This window comes from Malania oleifera, chromosome 5 (genome assembly GCF_029873635.1).
Source record: "Malania oleifera isolate guangnan ecotype guangnan chromosome 5, ASM2987363v1, whole genome shotgun sequence".
NCBI lineage: Eukaryota > Viridiplantae > Streptophyta > Magnoliopsida > Santalales > Ximeniaceae > Malania > Malania oleifera.
In genome coordinates, this window is record NC_080421.1 from 108,047,149 (window position 1) to 108,070,637 (window position 23,489).

The 23,489-nt window shown below is 35.7% G+C and overlaps 1 protein-coding gene across 2 annotated transcripts in view; it reads right to left on the minus strand.

Moving 5' to 3' along the window:
- Window positions 1-23,489, minus strand: part of LOC131156786 (uncharacterized) — an 80,564-nt gene that overhangs the window by 26,840 nt on the left and 30,235 nt on the right. For both annotated transcript variants that reach the window (XM_058110739.1, XM_058110740.1), the window contains exons 9-14: window positions 18,219-18,378; window positions 14,631-14,746; window positions 10,125-10,253; window positions 6,215-6,286; window positions 5,928-6,023; window positions 2,871-2,948 (exon numbers count right to left, since the gene is read on the minus strand). In XM_058110739.1, the coding sequence (XP_057966722.1) occupies window positions 2,871-2,948; window positions 5,928-6,023; window positions 6,215-6,286; window positions 10,125-10,253; window positions 14,631-14,746; window positions 18,219-18,378 (651 nt within the window). The remainder of the gene's footprint in view (window positions 1-2,870; window positions 2,949-5,927; window positions 6,024-6,214; window positions 6,287-10,124; window positions 10,254-14,630; window positions 14,747-18,218; window positions 18,379-23,489) is intronic.

A 23,489-nucleotide genomic window follows, 5' to 3' on the forward strand; every position in this document is an offset into this window, starting at 1 on the left:
AAGGCCATTCTATTGTTTGTTCAGCCATCAGCCTGTGTGCACAGCATTGCCTTCCCCCAGCAAGGCTGTGATTGTGCGTGCAGCATTCCCTTGTGCCCATGTCCCACATCAACCACAGGCAAGATAGGAGTTTTGACAAAAATTCCGAAGCTTCAAAAGTATGGAAATCCCGGTTTTGAGGTAAATTTCAATTTTTATTTTAAAAAATGATGGAAATAAGTAGTAAAAGCATGGAATTCTCTTACGAAACTTTACTAATGGCTAATAGACGTAATAATGCAAGTTTTGGAACTAATATACTATTAATCAAATATATCAATGATAAGTACATTGTGTATGAGGTGCTGTAGTTGCAATATTATATTCATATTAAACATATTCAGTCAAAATAAATGAAATTCATAAATCAGTTAGATATTATTTATTATACAAATAAATATAATTTAAACATAAATGTTTAAATAAAGTAGTGCTGCTAATATCTAAGTTTAATTTTTCATATAATTTCAGAATTTCAACAAGTTTTACTAAAGTTTCGAGATGTCAATAAATTTAGAAGAATTCAGGGAAATTTCAATGGAAATTTTGTATGATGGAAATTGACTGCCATTTCGTTTTCAAGGGTGATAGAAAGCAGAAATTTTGACGGAAATTTCGACAGTTCCATGGAAATTTAAGACCATGGATAGGAGAGCCTCTCCTTCTTATAAAACCCACCCTGCAACACTTGTCCGTCAAACTCATGGTCCATAACTCACTTCGTGTAGACTTCGTGTAGCCTACCTCAGCCAGCTTCTTTAACATCTGCCCCATACTTGGGCATCTAACCTTTGGCTCTCTAACAAATTATGGCCCAAATGTATCTAATATATTAAAGTTAATTAAAAATCAGAAAATTTGTCAAGGAAAAAAGATAACTTAAGAGAGAAATTTCACTTTGCATTTAAATTTCACATTTGAATTCCAAGGAAATTTTTCATTGTATAGTTAAAATTTTGACAAGTTTCTCTAAAGTTTTGAGATTTCAACAAATTTGAGGAAATTTCAATGGAACTTTTGTATGATGCAAATCGACTGCCATTTCGATTTCGAGGGTGATGGAAAGTGGAAATGTTTACCAAAATTTTGACAATTTCATGGAAATTTAAGACCATGGATAAGAGAGCCCTCTGCCTATTATAAAACCTCAGCCTGCTTTTTTAACATGTGTCCCATACTTGAGCATCTAGCCTGTAGTTCTCTTAACAGTTATGGCCCAAATGTATTTAACATATTAAAGTTAATTAAAAATCAGAAAAAAAAAATTGTTAAAAAATAGAATCAATCAGATAAATTGGCATTCATTTTTTAACTAAACCATCGGTTTTTGGTTGACGTGGTTCGTGAAATCCAAAACCAAAAAGTTTGGTTTGGTTGTCAGTTTTTAGACAAGACTGAACTAAGTTGAAATTACAGCCCAATGGGTATATAAGTATCTTGAACCGACCTAACCGATTACACTCCTATGGGTATATATTATATCTCTAGCCAGACACAAATCACTTCACACCACCCAAACCAGAGAACCCATTAAATAAGCTGACATCATAGGCTTTCTTAAGGCAAGATTAAAAAGTGTGGAACAGCTTCCAACAAGATTCCAAAACCATAACCTTGCAAGGGCAGACAACTTCATGAATGTACCCAAAACCCAAGGCCGCAAGCCTAAGGGGATTGACAATAACAAGGTTTCCAACTCTCCGAGGAAAAAGAGACTACAAGGGAGGATGTTCATGCATTAAAGACATCAAATAAATGTTGAGGCTTTCCAACTATTTAGTTCATCACCCATTTCACATTTATCACTTTGAGTCCAATGGAAGTATCTAATTTGACATCACTCTTATGCATTGTTGAGGTGATTAAGGCTTAGGCACCTCCCCGCCCTCTGGTAGGTTTTGAAAAAGCACTTTCAAAATAAAAAAGGAGCTAATTGAGATTGTTGTAAAAATCTCTTTGGGGGGGGGGGGGGGTGAAGGTGTAGTAAAGAAAAGGTTGATTCTCTATGTTTGGTAAAAACACTGTAAGGTGCCTAATAATTTTATATTTTTAGGAGATGCAATTGATGCCTTGAAAATTTTGCAATATTTAAAAAAAAAAAAAAAAGAATAATGCCTTTGATCAAAGGTCAGAGTCCAGCATCCTTTCATAGTTCAAAACTTCAAAGCCAATTTTTTTCCAACCAAGAGGCAAGAACAATAGAACATGAAGCCTAGGTGATCTTTAAATTTTTTACTATCTGATATTTTTCTTGAGGAATTTTGTAATTTTTAATTATTTTCAGATTTCTATTATTTTCATAGGATGTTCTAATTTTGCAAAATAGTATTTGAGGCTTTTTCTCAGGCTCAAAGTATTAGTCCTATGAATATTAAATACTTAGATGTAATGGATTTTAAGCAGAGTTAGGTTATAAATAAGTGAGTTTTGTGTGCCTGCAGGCCTTAGAGTCCCTTACAACAGTACCCATCCCTTCTCTCCTTTTATTTCTTCTCTCTTCCTGTTCTCCTCCTCTCTGGTCCAGCAACAGAAGTACTTTATTCATAAGTCAACATTTCATTAAAAAAAAATAAAAGATAACACATTGTTGTCTTTTTCAAAATTCAATATTTCGTTAACAAAAAAAAAATAAAAGATAAAACAGTCACATCTCTTAAAAAAGAAAGTGTGCTTCATCATGAAGCCAGATTCTGTGGCTGTGCAGAAATTAGTGCAACATACTCCATGAGAGATATAATCCCTCATGGCAGTTAACAGAAAACTAATACTACCTTCAAGCACAGTTCTTAAGTACAACCAGGAAAAAAAAATATATTAAAGATAGAAAATACCTTAAAGCAGAATTTTCCACTTGCATCAGTTTGTTTCACTTGAGGTTTAACATTTTCTGGACCATGTGTCAAAGCCACCTGGAATTCAAACATAAGCAGGAAAACCATAAAGGATACAAGTTGATTAGAGAGGTCCATAGGTCTAAACATTTAAAATCAAGGAACAATTTAATAGCAATGATGTTTCTTATTTTATGGTCAAAAACAAAGAACAATGAAAAAATTCATAAAAATATAGTTAACACAAGCAATCATGATTTAAAATTTAGGGTAAGAAGCTAGTGGAAAAGTTTCCCGAACTTGCATATGGTTTTAATTGATCTACCTATGATAGGGTACCTAGGGAAGCTCTATGGGGGGTTCTAAAAAGAGGGAGTATGTGGTAGACATATAGATGTCATTAAGGATATGTATGATAGAGTAATGACTGATGTTAGGACTACGAGTGGCAAGTTTAGGGAATAGACGTACAGCAAGGGTCTGCTCTAAGTCCTTATCTTTTTATAGTTACTAATGGATAGACTTACTAGGAATCTCCAAAATGAGGTCCCATGATCAATGTTTTTTGCAGTTGATATTGTTTGATCGATGAAACAAGAGGTGGAATAAAATCTACGTTTGAAATATGGAGAGCAACTTTAAAATCTAGATGCTTTGAGATAAGTAGAAATAAGGCAGAATGTATGAAATATAATTTTAGTCATGATAGAAATAGAATGAACATTATAGAAAATATTAAACTTGATGGTCAAGAAATTAAAAGTACTAATAGATTTCAATACCTTGAATCTGTTATGCAAGATAAAGGAGAAATTGAAGATGTAATACATAGAGCTAATGCAGGTTCAGTAAAATGAATAAGTGCTTCATGCGTCATGCGTGTTGCATGACCAAAAAATACCCTTAAAATTTTCAAAAAAATTCTTCAAGACAACATATTAGACCAGCAACGTGAAAGGTATAAGAATGTTTGGCAACTAAGAAACAACATATCCAGAAAGTAAACATGGCCAAACTATAATGATGCAATACATAAAGCTAATAGAGGTTCTGTGAAATGAAAAAGGGATGTTTGGAACAACTTATAGAAAAGTGCTTTCCTGGAAAAAGTGCTTATTTAAAACTAGTCTGGAATTACTTATTATAAGTACTTTATCAAATAAGTACTTCTTTCTGAAAAATAATTTTTAAAAAAATTCTTATTTTCCTAATGAAAAAAAGTAGTTTGGAAAGTATTTTTCCAAATAAGTACTCATTTTAAGAGTAAACCAAACACTACTTATTGACAACCTCCATTCATCAAAGCATATTTCTCTTAATCATGAAGAATGGGAGAAAGAGGATTTATGTAGCCAATCCCACCTAGTGAGACAAATGCTTCTTGTTCTTCTTGTTGTTGTAATCATGATCTTAAATGAACATAAAATTGTTGAAATTTCCATTGACACTTTTACTTTCCACCACCCTCAAAGTAATTAAAAAAAAAAAAAAAGTGGGATTTATGTCTTATAAACTTTCCATACAAATTTCCACCAAGCATCCAAAATTTTTCCAAATTGCTTCGGTTAATCTCACACCTAATCCTATTGCATTGTAATTCGACTTCTGTACGATACTTTGGGCATAATATATTTTGAATCTTTTTGTTCATATTTTTTTTCCAATTAATCATTTATATTATAAAGTTATACAATATAAAGTAGTGATCAAACTTATAATAATAGTAACTAAATGTACATGCTTAGTAAATAATTTGATTATTTTTTAACTCATCAGCAAAATTGCATTATAATAATAAAATATATTAAAGGGCTAAAATATATTCTTTCAATTGTTATGTATGGAATTATGGATTTTTCTATAAATTGGCTCTAACACTGTTGTTAGTTATTTCTACTATAATCCTTTTTTAATCAATATTAATAAAAATAAAATAAAGATGATTATAACGTAAGGATAAGAATCAAAGCTTCAAGCATTTTGAAGCTTATAAATATTGAACCTACAGACTAATCACAACAGAACATTCAACCTTTTATGCCTAAAATAGTTTCAATTGCATATGAATTTTTATTTTACTGATATCCAAGAATAGCATGTGAACTAATATTTAGCTGCCTTCTGAATTTTGTTCATACAAATTGAATAGCTTTAATAATCTTATCATGCACTTATTGCACATTATACACCATATACTTCCCATTTAGCCATTTTATTTTTCATAGTAGTTCTAAATTATGTGTTGCTATGTCTATTACCATTTTCTAAACTTCCATAAAAATTTGCATTTTTTCTACTAGTTTCCATCATTTTTTATAATAAAAATTGAATTTAAAATTTTAATTTAATTCTCCTCATTTTGAAGCTTTGAAATTTTAGTGGAAACTTGAAAATCAATGTCTAAAACCTAGCAAGCAATGACAACTAACCAATTTTTCAAAAAAATTTCACAACATACGCTAACTTGGCAAACTTGCAGGAGTGATAGAAAACAGATATAGAAGAAATTGTGATTTTATGGAAGACTATCACTACTACAATTGACACCCAATCACACTATAACTGCATGAATACTACATGTCTGGCAACTACCTCCCCACTCCTAAAGCTGTCAATGCCACTTGCGGCACCCTAATCTAGTGATGTAACATAGCAAAGCAAGACCAACTGTTAGCATCTTCAAGCTCATCTCAGCCAACCAAGATTAACAGCTGAGGCCAGAATACAGAATTGCACGACTTGAAATATATGTTCCTTGGAGAGGTAGTCATTTTTAAAATATTCAATTAGAAAAGAAGAAAGCTATATAGAGGAGAATAAAGAATCCTCCTCGTAGAAAACAGAAGAAAAGAAAGAGAAAAATAAAATAAAATAAAAAGAAAAGAGAAAAGACAAACAGCCCAGAAATAGTATAATTATTTTCTCGTTTTCAAAAAATTGAAACAGAAGGGAAACAGATGGCAGGTTTCCCTTCCCAAATGCCAAAAAGACAGTAAAATAAAGAAATAGCACACTAATTAGAAAAATAACAGAAAATAAAAATGAGTTTGAAATTACCTTTGCCTTATAACCAGCAGTAAGGATCCGAACCACACCACATATATCATAGGAGACTGCCTTGATATCTGTAATTGAAGCCATGTTTGGAAGAACCTACCACACAGGTAGAGGTTGGGAAACATGGGAAGGAGAGGGAAATGGTCGAAATAAGAGACAAAAAGGAAAGCAGTCCAGATAACAAAAAGAAGTAATGAATGTCATCCCTACTAATCATCCAAAAAGAGAAAAGAAACCTTATCAAAACTTCAAAATATAGAATGGAAGAACCTTTGAGTATACTTTACCAAGAAATTCTTTAAGTTCTCAAACTTGTAATGCTCCTTCTTGGCTTCTATCATATAGCGACTCGAGGTAACCTGAAAACATTCAAAAATATGGCTACTTGATGCAGAAAACTGAAAAAAACCAACAGATGAGATCTTGTATTTACTTTATACCTACAAACTTTTGCCCCAAAAGCATTTAAAAAATGTCTACTTGAAGCAAATGTCTAAAATGAACCAATAGAATAGTTTTTGTATGAACTCTTACATATACTAACTTCAGTTCTTGTATATGTTTTACACTTACCAACTTTTGCCGCATAAGCAAACAAAAATATGGCTATTTGAAGCAGATAGCAAAAATGCAACAATTTATTGTCATCCAGTGGCTCAGTTCTACCAAAATATACATCCTATTTCGCCAAAATAGGTCATTATACTCTGTAAATAAGTTGAACAATTTATAAATAGGAGTCTGATTTCTAAATTGGTCAACCAATTTATTGCCCTACAGCTTTTTGCCTGTTTCAAAGGACTGATGGTTGTGGTCCATAAACCAGGTATCTAATTTTCAGCACTTCGAGCCACCTATCTTGGTTGCTCACCTTATGCAAATTGTGTTAGATGACTGAGGAACTTTCAAGAAGTTCTCTCTTTGTTGTTGAAGATTTCTTTAGTGTGAAAAACATTTTTTTGTGATTTCCTTTTGAGATTAATGGGTTTAATTGGGGAACTGGGGCATCAGATCCTCGTGCAATTTGATATCTTTTGTACCCTGCCCATTCATAGTGGATTTCTACCCATCATGGCACCATGGAGGTAGCCTGTACATTTTACAGCCAAACCACTTAAATTCGTCTGCAGTCTCTCTTTCTCTCCTCCTTCCTTTACTTCTCTACTCTGTTAAACTCTTGAAAAACAGGTTTCTTGTAATGATCCTTTGCATTATCTGCACCTCATTCAGCAACAAACTAGCTTACAGTGATCTGTGCTGGATGTAGAGATCTCTACAAAGTTTGAGATTGTGAAAGCACAGAGGTTAAATAAGTTAACAAGGGGCTTCTCATAGTCGTAAGTAGGTGAGAGGGATAGAGACTAATCTTGTAGGATTAGCTACTTAGAGTAGATTTAAAAGGGAAGGAGGTTTGGCTTAAGGTAATTTGGTATCTAGAAGCATATCCTTGGTGGGAAGTGGATAGGATGCTTTCTTTAAGAACCTAATTCCCTTTGAGGTTATTCCTAGTAAATTTGGATTTCCACAAATGGGCCAGATGCTAAGGTGGGAGTTAACAACACTTATTCGAGTCATTGGAAATTTGTATCACAGATTTATCACTCCTCCTGTCCTAATGTCCAATAGAAAGCTAGTGAAGGGGAGAGAACTTGTCTTCAGGAAGGCACCTTTGGCTCTCACATATCCTCGTTTTTTTGGTTCTTTACTATTCATGAAACTCCTATTTATGCTTTCTCCCTTTTGCAAATGGGCATTCTCAGGATTTGTATTTTGTGAAAAGCTTTATTCAGAATGTCATGAGTTGGCCTTCTTGATTAATGTGCTCAGTTCTTTTTACGTTCATTCAGAAAGTAGAAAAAAAAAAAATAGACCTTAGGTTCTTCCAAAGAATCTCTTGCAAATCATTTTCTTGTTTGATTTGTGATCCTACTATTGCTCCTCTTACCATTTACTCCTTGGTTTAGAAAGATCAAGTTCCTTAAAAACTAAAAGCGTTCACCTGGACTGTAGTCCTTCAGAAAATCAATACAACGACTTGCTTAAAAGGGAAGGCCCAATAAGGCCCTGCCACCTAATGTTTGTGTTCTTTGCTTTGGAGCAGAAAGACCTGTTCACATTTGTTTTTACACAGTCCCTTCACTTCAGCTTTTTGGGATAAGCTGTTTGGTATAATTGGTGAAAACAGAGTCCATCCATCCACTTTTTTTAAAGCTTTTGTAGCTTGTACTATTATTATATTTAGGGGGTTTGGTAAGGGAAAGGAGATGAAAGCTTTGTAGCAGTGCACTGTTATGGTGATTATTTAGTGTGTTTGGCTGGCGGGGAATGCCAAAATTTTTAAAGGTGTGGCTACTTCTATAAACTTGCTTTACAGCAGAGTGGTGTTCAATGTTTTAAGAGGCACAAGCATAAGCATTAAAGCGTTGAGGCATAACCCCATGTTCAGTTTGCGGAATCAGCCCTAGAATGGAATCATATTTCTGCATTTGGTTAGCAAAATCAAGGACGGAATCATATTCCGGCCAAAATATGATTTTTGCAAATGGAAGAATCGTGATTCCAGTCAAGACAGGCTGGAATACATCTTCATTCCATGGAATCAAACTTATTGTATAATAAAAAAAATATTGTAAAAACAAGAACAAATAGTAATAATACTAATTATTATTACTATTATAATAAAAATAATAACAACTAAAATAGTTGCAATAACAATAAAATTTAGGGCAAAAGACACTGACCGTTTCTAAGGTTTGGCAAAAAGACAATGACCTTCCTAAAGTTTCAAAAATTCCAGGGACCTCCCCTAAGGTTTCAAGAATTCCAAGAACTTCCCTTAAGGTCTACCAAAAAGACACAAACATCCCCTTTTATTTTGTAAAAAGACAAATTATTTTAAGAGAGGCTTGTCTCTTTTTAGTAAACCTCAGGGGAGGTCTATGGCATTTTTTAAACCTCGGGGGACATCACTATTTTCTAATGAATTAATAGATAAGGATTTGACTGGGACATCCAATGGCAATCAAGGTCAAGGGATAGTAGCTAGAGGTAGGACAATGGAGAGGGGTTCAAGTTCGGGCAGATACAAATCAAAGTTTTAAAAACCTAAAACAAACAAAATTGACTTGTACTTATTGCAAGAAAGATAAAACATTATATCAGAATATTATAACTTGACGAACAAGCATCAAGGTGATTCTTTTTTTTCCGCGGGGTGGACCTACAAAGGCTAGTGTAGAAGCAGAGGGAAATGTTTCATAAGGCGATGCTATCTGTCACTTAGCATGTACTAGCATGAAAGGATACTTCATTCAGATATTCTCTGTGGTTCTCCAATTGCAAGTCATATCAAGGCGGAATTGTGTCAATAGGAAACAATGCTCCATGCAGCACCATCGAAAAAAGAACAGTTTGAATTTGGACACATGGCAGTGTTAAGAGGACTTCGACAGAAAAAAGTTATGTTCCAACTCTGAAGAAGAATCTTATCTCTTAAGCACTCTTAATTCAAACAGGAGCAAGTTTATAGCTGAAGATGGGGCTTTAACAGTTAGAAAACATGCTTTGTTGTGATGAAGGCTATCAAGCTAAAGAACCTTTGTATTCTTCTTGGCTCTACAGCTTCAGGTCTAAAGGCAGTTTCAACGTTGTCTAGTTCGGATCAATACACATGGACTATAACAATATAACTTCTCATGTGTCTAAAGCAAATTGTCAAAGATGCAAATCAGATTTGTATAATTTCATTATAAACAATAACTACGCGAAGTGGTTTTTACATGTTCAAAATACACACACACACACACATATATAGATTATGTATGCATGCACAGATTTATTCATTAGTCACTCCTACCATGAGACATGGTAATAGGTTAGCATGTACAATATAGAGTAGCCAAATGATGCTACTTCATCAACTTTTGAATTGAGATTGGAGAAGCATTAAAATACATACTGATAACTAAGATAAAGTGGAAACATTGCAGATGATATCATGCAGCAATAAACACAATGAACATTACTCTATGGTTTAACCAGCTTCGGTCACAATCAATAATCAACTGACAGAGGGGGAAAAAAGGGGAAAAAACCAATCCACAAGACCTCCTGTTCAAAAACAAGGAAAAAAAATAAAGAAAAAACATTTTAGAATTAAATTACTTGCAAGGTTATAAAGCATGCATAAAATAATACCTGGTCAAGCTTGTAATATCCTTGTTCGTCAGTGACAGACCTTGCATGACCATCTACTAATATTTTAACACCATTCACTCCCATACCATTTCCATCAACAACACGACCCCCAATTGAAAATCCAGTGACCTAGACAAAAATACAATAACAGAGGATGCATCATAGAAATCACAAAAGCAAGAATGGCATGCTAATCTAATATTTAAAATGCATCTCACAATGGCATCAGATCTACAGCAAACAAGAAGAACAGTTACTCCGCAATCAGTAATTATGGTACTAGATCTCTGATACAGATAAGGTAAACCAGCAATACAGATTCAGACCAAAATAAATAGCAAATTTCTCCTCCCATAGCTAATGGAAGATATTTTTTGCATAATGAAACGTCATGCAATGGAATAAAATTGAAAATTTTCTAATTTTTAAACCAAGGAAAATTTAAAAAAAAAAAAAAGCCACAGGATCAGGAAGAAGAATCAATTATCTGCAAGCTAGATGTACTTCCACACAATTACATTAGTTGCATTAGAATAAACAAATGAATGATTCCCATTATAGGGAAAGGACCAGAATTAGGAAGAATAGTTAATTATCTATGAGCTATATGTTGTTCTGTACAACACAACACAGACCAATAGTGAATATATCATGTGGTTACAGACTCACAGTAACTCTGCTATTGACCCAAAACTCAAGAGAATGAATTAGCAGACCCTAAAAAGGTAAACTTTCCTGTCAAAGGGTATGTTCATAGTTAAAAATCTTCCACATTTATATCAACACATAACAAATTCCCTAACAAAATTCCCAGACATTTTTATTACATCCAACTGGAGATAACAGTATGCATTCAATCAAATATCATCTCCATAAAAAATGCAAACCAAAACGCCAGCACTAAACTATGGCCCATCTCAAATCCTTAAACCATAATTTCACCACTAAATTAAGTTTATCCATCTCAAACACTCAGCAAATCAGAAAAATAGACGAATGCATTGGTTAAGAAAAAACAAAGATACCACATTCCATGCCTTCTAAGATCCAATAATACTTTGAATGACAAGAAAAGTGGACTCATTTGACACAGTCCCACTCAATATAACAACGCCATCTATGATATAATTAGATATAGAGTTGGACATTAAGATTATTGATTTAGCAATAGGCTCATCATTTGTTCCTGTTGGAGATGCCAGCATTGGACAAAGAAGAATTCTTAAGGGCATGACCTTAACACCACAGTTTTAAAATGTTTTCAAATGTGGCATCACAAAACGATGGAATCTGTCGCAGGAAGTGGAAGAAGCAGATGTTATGTGGTTTGAAGCAGCTGCAGTGGTGAACTTTTCAAGGATGTACAACCATGCCTAAATTGAAGAATAAGCAAGCAATCTTACTACATATGATTTTTAAGCATGGAGGTAAAACTACGTACATCTTGACCTCCCCAGAACCCCAACAGCATGAGAACCTTGTGCACTGGGTCTTAAAAATACTAAATGAAAAGCTTGCTAACCACTGTGGAGCAATTTTTTTTTCCTTTCTGTTATCGAGTAATTAAAGGTAACACATAACAATATTATTGGCCAAAAAATTCTAATGAAAAAAGCACACAATGAAAATAAAAATAAAAAATTAATAAAATTTATCTTCAGTTATTATATTAAATAATTGACCTATTAAATAACTGATCTTACCATACTGCTAAACCAAGGTCATTACAGATCTACAGTAAGCAAAACTTTAATGCAAAAATAAATAAACAAAAAAAATAAAACTGAGAAAGAAAGTAACAGTGAGGGAATGACATAATTCTCGTCCAAGCATGAAAAAATTGATAGTTTTACAATCAAAGTAGCCATTCAAGATATGCGTGCATGTGTTGCAGAGAGAGACACGAGGTTTTTTTTTTTTTTTTTTTCTTTTTTGGCGAAGAGAGAGGTGGGCAGCTTGGTGCCCACGCCAGGGGTACTCTATAATCAACTGGAAAGAGAAACATAAAGGGCATGCTTGGGTGAAAAGGGCACATGGACTGGCACTGGCAGTACAATTCTTCTGCAGCTATTCTAAAAGAGTTCCCCAAGGAAAGTGTAAGAAAAAAATGGGAAGGGGGGAAAACAGTTAGACACTCCTGCAGCACTTCCAGACACCTGATCTCAATCTGGAAAAGATTAGACATATCTTCCCCTTCCCCATGCAATGTCTAACACAGAACAAGCAAGAAAATGAGCAAATATATGTAAATGGATTATATATTTTTAAAAAATAAATAAAATTAAGAAAATTACAAATAAAATGTTTTAAAAAAATCAAACATAATTTGTAAATTACTTGTTGGCCATTCAAAAAATACTTACTTGAACTCGTTAAGTAAATCATTGCAAGAGATAGTTATAACATTACAAAGTTCAAATTATTTTCAAGATCTAAGATGCAAGTCTCAATTGCTTTGGAAAGATCGAGATTCAAGAGTTTTCAAACACAACTAATATTACGGCGGCATTCCTTTCATTTAAACATTCAGTTAAATGCGGCTAGACAAATCTAACTTGAGATTCACACACAAAATGCATAACCTAAACTAGAAGGTGCAAAAGGCATGTCTTTTGTACAAATGTGTAAGACTTACAGGCAATGCATTGGCCTTTTTGGGATTTGGTATTTTAGAATGAGCTTCAAGGCATTTTAGACATGGCATGTCTGAGATGAAGCTCCAGGACCTAGGTCTAATATGGTCAATACGCCACACTTTATCACTGGTGTATATTATTTATAATTTTTCAATTGCATTATCATTCCTAAAGACAATTTCTAACGTCTCATAAAAGAATTCCATGTCGTAAAAACTAATTTCCATCATTTCTCAAAATTAAAAATTGAAATTGACATCATCATTGAAACTGCCATACTTTTTGAGACCTTGAAATCATAGTCGACGTCAAAATGCAAGGACTGGCTATGGACCTAGAAACAATCAGCCAACAAACCTTAATGATCCTTGATTATTCAACACCTTAAATTTTTGTCCAACACGACTACTACAGACCCGTGTCTGAATGAGGTACAGCTTGATCGAAGAAGCCTCTTTCGACAACTTTTTGATTTGGGATCCTACCTTCCAATGGATCACAAACTGATTTGAACACTGGTCCAAATCCAAAATGAATTTTCTATCCTGAACCAAACAGGCCTACACCGCATTTTCCTTCCCCTCCTTCTTCCTAGGGTCCATTATATACCCTAATCGCCACACTGCTGACAAGGAAGAACTTCCTGGTTCCCATCTGATCAACACACAATTTGACTCTTGATCCTCAGCTTCAGCCCTGGCCCTATGAACACAACCATCCAACTTCTTCCAACTCCTCAGATGGCTGCTTGCCCAAGCAAATTTAAAATTTTAAAAACAAAAGGACTGACAGATTTTAGAGCATTTGTAAATTTGCACCTCAAGTCACCATCCTTGCCTCCAGGACTAAATACAGAATGTCCTTTTCCTCTTGAACTTACTCCAACATAAAGAAAAGAACCCTGGTTCTTGCTGCCACTTTTCACTCAATAGATGAATCTCTAGAATATTTGCTCCTATAGAAATGTTTCAATCCTAGATACATACAAGACAAGAAACTTGAAATCCATTGTACAGCCAATGATGAAACTTAAATTCAACAATTCAAAACCCTACACTCCACAACATGAATGAACACCCCCCCCCCCTCCTTGACTTTCTCATGACGCCAATTGAAGGAGTTCCCTTCTTTGAGCCTGCATGAGCAGCTGCCCCCCCTCATATCTCCCGGAAAAATCTACACCGGAACCAAAACCAATAATCAGAGGGCAAGAGGCACTGGATGTGAAGGAAAGAGAGAATTTCGAAAAACCAAGCACACAAGAGCTAACATCCAAACAACTGTCAGTGAGTTTCCATGACACTAATTGGGACAGCCAATCGGTTGTGCCAGAGCTAATCAGTTGTCTGCCCAATTTCCCTTCTCTGCTCAAGATGTTTACACTTTTTTTGTTTATTTATTTTACATATGTTTTTTTTCAGTCACTTCTTTTAGAAGAATGCCTTATCCACTTCCTTGAATTGTTCTCTCTATTCTCTTCATCATAAATTTTATTCTTTTTTATCTCAACAAAAGTTGCACCTACAGTCCTGGTTAGAGTAGCCATGTAGGCATGCGCCCTGCACGTAGTGAAGTTCCTCTCCCCTCCACCTCTCCCATCTCTCAAGCATATACTCCTAAGACAATACACTTTCAAACAGATGGTTAGGAAATGGGATGGCATCTGTAGCACATTGTACTAGGATATTCATTTCCATTTGCTCCTCAACATTTTGAATTTGAAAACTCAATGGGTGCTATCATATTAACATTTCATATTATCATATATAAATTTCTATTGGAGAAAGAAGCTCAAGGCAGAGTGCGACAAATATGACAAGAAGAAAAGAAATGTTTCTATTTTTAAGCATATAGCAACAAATAATCATACCTGAAACTTCTGGAGGACTGTTACATGATGATGCTGAACAGATAGTGACATGGAAGGAGGTGAAACATCAAAAACTGTATTTTCACCTCTGTAATAGGGTATAAGCTCATAAACACCTGCGAGGTTTTCACACAAACTGAGCGCAAGTTTCACATGAAAGGCAATAATTCTCAGGGAAATCTATTCTTTATGCACCGAATTGAATGCTTTAAACTCGTTAAAAACCTAATTGAATGCTTAAAACTGGCTTACTATGAGAAATTGGCAATTAAAATTAAGCAATCACATAAACAATTCAAACAGACACAGAAGAAAAATGACAAGGCATAACTACAAAAAATAAAAATGAGAAAAATGAACAAGGCATAACTACAAAAAAATAAAAATAAGGATTTCATCCAGTTATCAAAGATTTGCAGTTAAATACAAATAAATATGACATATAGTGTTTTGTCTCTGAGGACATAAATTTCAGATGTCCCATGGCATTCAAAGCTCCTGGCATCAATCCAGTCAAAAATATACTTTTCTTAATACAGAAAGATATATGAAAATGTCCTGAAATCCATATGCAATTCCAATAAAAATCTTTGTAAAGGATAAAACAGAATTATTGCAGACTATAGGACATATTTGTAGCAGTAATTCCAGCAGCAAATGACTAGTTCACAACAAATTTAGTACATATGAACACAAAAGCAGCTTTTGCATCTGAAAGGACATGCGAGCCTTAAGTCAAATTGGTACACAAAAGAGAACAGAAAAACAGAACCTAAGCATGAGTTTTGATTGCTATGGATCAACCAGAAGGAAACCAATAACTTATCATCAATATGTAAATAAATTCCTCAGAGTTCCACTTTTATGCTGTACATGATGCATGCAAAAACAGGAAGCTTCTACTTAATTCCACTGCATTTCTACATTATAGAAGAATTTTGTAGGACTTCATGTTATGTTTGGTATGCAGAATAGCTATTCCTTGGAATAAGATGGAATATAGTGAAAATCTTGGGAATAGAGATAAAAGTTGTTCCTTGTATATTCCTTAATCCTTATTATTTCATCCAGCGTTTTAAAAGGTGAAGGCGTAAGGCAAGGCATTTTACCCACCTCGAGGCAAGGCATAAGCCTTAAGGCGTTGAGGCGTAAGCATTTTGGGACTGTATTTTTTTAAATAATTAATAAATATAATCAATTTATATATAATAAAAAAATGAGAAGAATTTTAGAATAATGGAGAAAAATATAAAAACAAAATTTTTAAATATCATATAGGCCAATTTTAAGTTTAAACTAACAAACACAAACAATATATGTTAAAAAAATAAGCATGAGCAATAAGAAAAAGCCAAATTAAAAATGTCTCAAGATTCTAATTTCTAAAAGCCAGCTGCAGCCAACAGCAGCAGAGAATACGAGAGGGTTACAGAGAGAGGTGAGAGGCTGCAGAGGGTTGCTGCAGAGAGACGACAGCTCCGAAGGGTGCGTCGAAGGGAAAGGATACGTCAGAAGGAGTCGTCAGAGGCAGATCAGAGTTTGGAAGGGAACGTCGACTTGTCGGAGAGAGACGAGAAACTTGGAGGAATCGTTGGAAGGAGCCGTCGAGTCGTTGGAGAGAGAGGAGGTGCTGGAGGAATCATCGGAAAGAGAGCAGAGGCTATTGTCGAGGAGAAGACTTGCTGGAGGCTTTGTCGAGGCTTCGTCAAGAGAGCAGAAGAGAAGAAGCTTCGTGGGAGAGAGGGAGGAAAGGGTTTTAGATGCATTCTGGGTTGTCTTTTTTTTAATTTATGTTTTAAACCAAGAAGCCCAAAAGGCGTACGCCTTGACATTTGAGGCGTAAAAAGGCGAGCCTTTACACCTGAGGTGTACGCCTTTTTGGAATTACGCATTTCTACTTATGCCTTAGGGCGTTTTAGGCCCAAATCGCCTCAAGGCGCGCCTCAATAACGCCCTTTAAAACACTGATTTCATCCAATGTGTAATAAGAAAGGAATTGACATTCCTATTGTGAAATTTGGGAATCATTATTCCTTGTCAATCCCCTGTTATGGATCCAAAAAAAATTTCAAATTGTTATATGCTTTATGGTAACAATTCTTTTTATATAACTATAACTAATCTATTCCTAGGACTAGGCATTCTAAAAGATAGTTTATTTATAAGCTATCTTTTAGAAATTTGTTAAAGGCTTTGAGATGAATTAAATTTCAAATTGTTCAAATGGATTTTGTCCTTTCTCTGCACTTCTTCTGTCTCTCTTTTTTATTCTCCCTTATTTATTGTAGTTTTTCTTCCAAGTGCAAGGCATGAAAGCCACTTTGCATTCTCCCTCTCTAATCTTCGGGCCTTGTTATATCCAGATGCCTCTTTTTTACTTTTACTTCTCAAGAGGTTTGGAAGCTGCCTTCTGCCTTCCTGTCTTACCCTCTCTTCCTAATCTCTCCCCAGATGCATCTTTTTTACTTTCACTTCTCAAGAGGTTTGGAAGCTGCCTTCTGCCTTCCTGTCTTACCCTCTCTTCCTAATCTCTCCCTTCCACACTCAATATTTCTCACTCAAAGCCCATTTATCACATTATTTATGAAAACATTTAAAATATTTTTCTTATTTAAAAATGGTAGCAGAGCCTACATCAGTAAGTCCCTGACATGAACAAAAGGGCACTACAATCACATTTATGACAGCAGAAACCAACCAAATGGGCTTCTTTTTTCTTTTTCTTTTTGATGACCCGCAACTCCAACCTAGACGAGCCCTTCGGACCCACCCGAACGGCACCAAACCAGAGGGAGGAAAACATTGCCACCCATCCATTGACGCAACCTTGGTAATCCACCAGGAAAACCACAAGTGGGAATCAAACTTGGGACCTTGGGATCACTAAATGGACTTGTTAAGATTACAAAAGACACAACTGAGCCAAATTTCTAGTTGTTCTTGACCTGTTGAGCTTGGTTAGTTGTCAGCTTGGGTTTGTGCCCTAGCTTGGCTTGAGCACTTCAACAATCAGGTTCAAGATCAACTTAAACCAGAAGAGAATTTATTTTGTTAAGCTCAGTGTAGCGAAATGTCATAATGCTATAAAGGCAAACAATTTTTTCATTACATAAGGAGGAGGTATAATTTGGTAATAATGCAGAGAATTGCTAACATATCAAACCAGAAACAAAGGCAGCAGTTTTCAAAATAGATAAAAAAAAAAAGGTAAGAAAAAAGAACCCACAAGACTAGTCTGCTCAAATAATATTATCTTCACTCATTGGCATCACCAAACAGATGCTCACTAGAGAATCACATATTGTAGAGTTTTCAATATTGATCCATCTCATAAGGGTTTATGATGGCACTTACAAGTGCACAGAAAATGAACTAGAAATTTGGAAAATGTCACAAAGGCCTGTGTAAATGTTCAAATTAAACCACTCACTCAGTAAAGTCCACTAACTAGAATAAATTTCTTATATTTATGTGTCTGCATGCAATTTCAACACAAAAAAAAAAAAAAGGTACCAAAGGACAACAGAAGGGTTGCACACACAAAAACTGAAAGAACTAGAATAACCAAATTGAGAAATAAAATTTTACCACAAGGTATTGATTTAAATACAAACATCCCTTCAGCATTTGATACAGCATGACAAAGAGCTTTCCCTTGCCCAGAGGCATTACCAGAACCCTGGGGGCAATTCACCTCTCCAACGTCATTTGAGTGTAAATATATGTGAACACCCAAGATTGGATTTCCCTGGCAGGTGAGCAAAGCAGGCAGAGGTAATCCATTAGCATTATCAAAGTACATCCATCAGATGATGAACAACATGTTGTAATTTATTTTAGAAAACATTTTCAAGATCCAAGGACTTCTTTTAGACAGATCAACAGATTGAAACCAATAACCTGTGTATACATTGCAGTTTCTGCAGAGGTCATTTTTCATTTATGACAAAATTATTACACTTTCTCCCCTAGTTCTTCTAGCAATTAATAAAACCATCTCACATCTCAGCACCAGTGACACCCCATGAAGGTCTGTTTTCTATTCTATCACATATTATTCTCACCCCTTTCCAAAATAAAATCTCCAATGTTAAATACATTAAAAAAATGTGACAATGTCAAGACAAATTAGGGAAATTTTTGTAATTTTGAACTGCACTGCTTATATCAGCACTTCCATATAATGACAATCTACCACGGAATGAAGGAAAGTGAAACTGTGCCCGGATCAGCAAACCTAGAGAAAATTTAGTGTTAATTTGAAAATGTTAGGAAATGTCCCTAGTCCCTACAATAATTAGGAATGTCCAACATGATAAGTTTAGTTCTTTCCTTCTTTAATTTATTTCAAGATACAAGAGAAAGAAAAAAGTATTGGGTGTCTATCAAAATTAAAGAGAAGGTAAGCATCTACAAAACAACAGACTGTGATGAACTGATCACAAGTTAAGTAATTTACTTGATACCATCATCTGGCTTGAAGAGCAAGAGCAGTCTAAAGCCCCATGAAATATCATCATTATTTACAGATTCTTGCAAGGAGAAAAGAGCTTCTCCTAAAAAAATTTGTGGTTCACACAAAGCCATAATGTAAATAACATGATTTAGGAACTCGTGACAATATATTGTTCAAATTGGGTCATAACAAATTCCACAATAAATTGTCTTATTCAGATATTCCACAAACATTGTACGTTGTAAATGGAACTTAACACCTAACAGCTTCATGTCATACAAACAACTAACACACAAACTACTAAGCTTAAACATGACATAATCATATTAGACAATTAGCATGGAAAATGATCACAATCTGATTGATCTCAAACTCAGTTAAGAGAATAATTAGCTTCAGAATACCAAAAAACAAATGTCATTAGACAATTAGCATTGAAAATGATCACATCCTGGTTGATCACAAACTGAGTTAAGAGAATAATTAGGTTCAGAAGACCAAAAAACAAATGTAAACAGAAAAAAAAAATGGAAAAAAAAAAATCTTAAAAAGAAAACATGTTAAGGACAATTGTTGTTTTTGATATTTAAGGCCTCCAACTGATTGATGGATAGTACTTGTACTTTCCCAATCTTATATGGATTATAAAATCAGTGCCAATTTTGCTCACAATAAATTGATAATTTATTACTAACCATCCCACTTTGATGATTATAGCAGGGACACAAATTTGCATTGTTCATCATAAATTACTGAGAAACTACCAGTTTCACTTGGTGGGCTGGGGCTCGTAACTTAGATCTGTGCCAAGGTTTCAAACAGAAAGGAAATTTTTCTACTCATCCCATTTGATTTTGTATCCTTTCTATTTCATCCTTTTTTTTAATTCATTTTTTTCGTTGCATCAGAAACCAATTCCACTTGATTGTATTCAATCAGCCGAATCAAAATAAGATGTATAAACAGAACCTCTTTAGATTATTCAAACACACCAACTAGTTACGAAATCAAATACCACACCATTTTTGGGCTTGTGGACAATCATCGTTTATTTGTCTCTGAAACAAGGAATCATTTATTTACATGCCAATGCATATGACTGGATCTGCCATGCACTTGGGATTGATAACGAAATGCATGGCAGGATCCCTCATTAATCCTGAATCGTTGAATGATATGGCCTGTTTTGGGACGTCTTAAAAAATAAGTACTCATTATAAAAAGTACCTAAATTAAGTACTACGTCAATAAGTAATGTTTGTTTTACACTTAAATAAGTACTTATTTCAAAAAGTACCTTTCCAAACTACTTTTTTTAGGAAAATAAGTATTTTCTTAAAGTGTTTTTTCTGAAAAAAGTACTTTTCTGAAGTACTTATAATAAGTAATCACAAACTGCTTAAAGATAAGTATTTTTTCGGATAAGTACTTTTCCAGAAAAGTACTTTTTCTATTAGTGTTTCTAAACGATCTAGAGAGGTGTGGCTTGGTGGGCTCATCAAGGGTCCCTTAAGGGAGGCCTAACTTGTTCACTCTTCCCAGGCAGGCTCAAGAATTTGCTCTCTTTTGTGACATGTCCTTTCCATGCTCTACTAATTTGACCAGATGTTGCTATGGCAGTGAGATAGTAAAAATCTCCTCCCACTAGTCATAGCTGTCACAAGCCAAGCTTGTTTAGGGCATTATGCTTCCCTGTGACCGCTTGTCTCATGCGCTTGGGATGGGTTTCCATCATGTAAATACTAGTGTAGGTTTATTTTCTAGTAGTAGTTTCTCCCTATGCTAAAAAAGGTGGTATGACTCCTCGGTCACTTTGATGTTTCCTAGTGCCAGAGTGAGAATAGCACAAAAAGCTCTTTAGGGGAGGGTGAGTGCTCATAAACTTGTAAAACTCACTAGCTATTGTCAACGTGTTTAGCCTACTTGCCTCCCTTGCAAGACACACAATGTTAACAGAGGTGTTGTTAATGAATTGCATTGCTTCAATATTTAGCGCTTACTTGTCACTGCTTTCATAAGTTGCTTATTGCTTCCGCTAATATTTGCTTGAATGATAATGAAAGTGTTTTGTAGATGAATTGTGGTAAACAATAGGCTGGCTAGTTAAACAAGAAAGGTTTAGCTAGCATCGCACGGTCCTTTCACAAAGGTGTGAAATAGTTGGCATGTGACACCTGGTATCCGAGCTCAGTTAGTTGCTACGTGAATTCAGTTTCCTTCGTTGTGGTAAAGCTTTGGTAATTGACCATGCCAACCAATGCTGAGAGAATTAGTGTGCTCGAAGCACAAGCTGAGATGACAGCTAACAATGTGGCCATAAAGATGGCCCAATTGAGGGAACTTGTTGATGAAGTGGCGGGATCACAAAAGCATCAAAGAAGTTTGATAGGTGAAATGTCAGAGGACTTTCACCATACTGTGGAAACCTTGCAAGTTCAAATAGCTTATTTGACTGCAGAGGTGAATTTGGTGGTTCTTGCTACGAGAAACTCTTAACACTCCAAGGTTTAGCAAGACCAAGGTACCAATCCCGGGATGTATAGGGGTGCCCGTGATGCCAAGGAGTTGGATAACTTCTTGTTTGATATGGAGCAATACTTTGCGCTATGAGGACGGACTCAAAACAGGTTAAATTGGATACTGCGACCATGTACTTGGTTGGTGACGCCAAACTATGGTGGCATACTAAGTACAATAAAATTGAAAATGGACGCTATGTTGTGGATTCTTGGGCAAACTTGAAAAGAGAGCTTAAGGCCCAATTCTTTCCTGAGAATGTTGAGTACAATGCTAGGAAAAAACTTAGAGACCTCAAGCATACTGGGTCAATTAGGGAATACGTGAAACAACTTTCTTCTTTGATGTTGGATATCAGGGACATGTCAAAAAAGGACACGATGGGGTTGAAACCGTCGGCAAGAACAGAACTTCATAGACAAAGAGTTCAAGACTTGTATACCGCACAAGCTACCGCAAAGCGCTTAACTAACTATGCTGGTAATACTACCACTTCGTCCAAAGAATTGGTGTAGGAGGGAAACAGCGAAAGTCTTTCAAGAGGGGCAAACCCAAAAGGGGGGGAGCCGACTATAAAGCATCAACTTCAAAATAAGCTTCATCATCTCAAGAGTTCAACACACCCAATGGAGAAAGTAAAATTTCTTGTTACTTGTGTCGAGGCCGTCATAGAGTTGTTGAGTACCCTCACAGGGCAGCACTTAATGCTTTACAAGCTTGCACTACGGCGCATGTAGTAGAAAGTGATGGGGAAGAGGAGGATACCTCGAGGATGGGTGGAATGCGGCTGGTGAATGCATTGGAAAAGCAAGCGAAAGCGCCGAAAGTTACACAAGCAAAAGGACTGATGTTGGTGGACTTGAGGATCAACGAGAAGAGTACCCAGGCTATGGTGGATATCGAGGCTACTCATAATATTGTTTCACTAGCAGAAGCGAGGAGACTCAACTTATCCTTGGAGAAGGATTCAGGACACATGAAAGCAGTGAATTCAGTAGCCCAGCCTACTCTGGGAGTAGCCAAGCAAGTGACTGTGAAGCTTGGGCAGTGGGCAGGTCATGCAAATTTTTCAGAGGTGCCATCGGATGACTTTTAAGTCATTTTGGGAACGAAATTCCTAATGGAGACGAAGGCAGTGCTAATGCCTTTTGCTGGTTCCCTATGTCTGATGGGAGATCACCCTTACATGGTGCAAGTCATTGCAAATAAAGGAGAGGATGAGAAGTTCCTTTACGTCATGCAACTCAAAGGGGGGTTGGGAAGGGGTGAGTAGACATATCTAGCCATGGTGGTGGTAGATGAAGTAGGCTAAAAGTCGGTGCCTATGATCATCCAAGTTGTGTTGGATGAGTACAAGAAGGTGATGTCGGATAAGCTACCTCATAACTTGCCTCCACGACGGTGTGGAGCATGAGATCGAGTTGTTACAATGAGTGAAACCACCTGCTAAGGGGTCATATCAGATGGCGCCTCCAAAGCTAGCAGAGCTGAGAAAACAACTTGATAAGTTGTTGGAAGCGGGATATATTCGCCGTTCCAAAGCATCGTTCAGAGCACCGGTGTTGTTTCAAAGGTAACATGATGGAAGCATGCAAATGTGTGTAGACTACCGCGCGCTCAACAAGGTGACAGTGCGCAACAAGTATCCTATTCCGTTGATTGTCGATCTGTTGGATTAGTTGAGTCATGCCAAGTACTTCACTAAACTTGACTTGAGGTTAGGCTATTATCACGTGAGAATTGCTGATGGGGATGAGCCGAAGACAACTTGTGTGACGCAGTATGGGCTGTATGAATTCTTGGTGATGCCATTCAGGTCGACGAATGCCCCTCTACATTCTGTAACTTGATGAACTAGGTATTTCGTGAGTACCTCGACAAGTTTG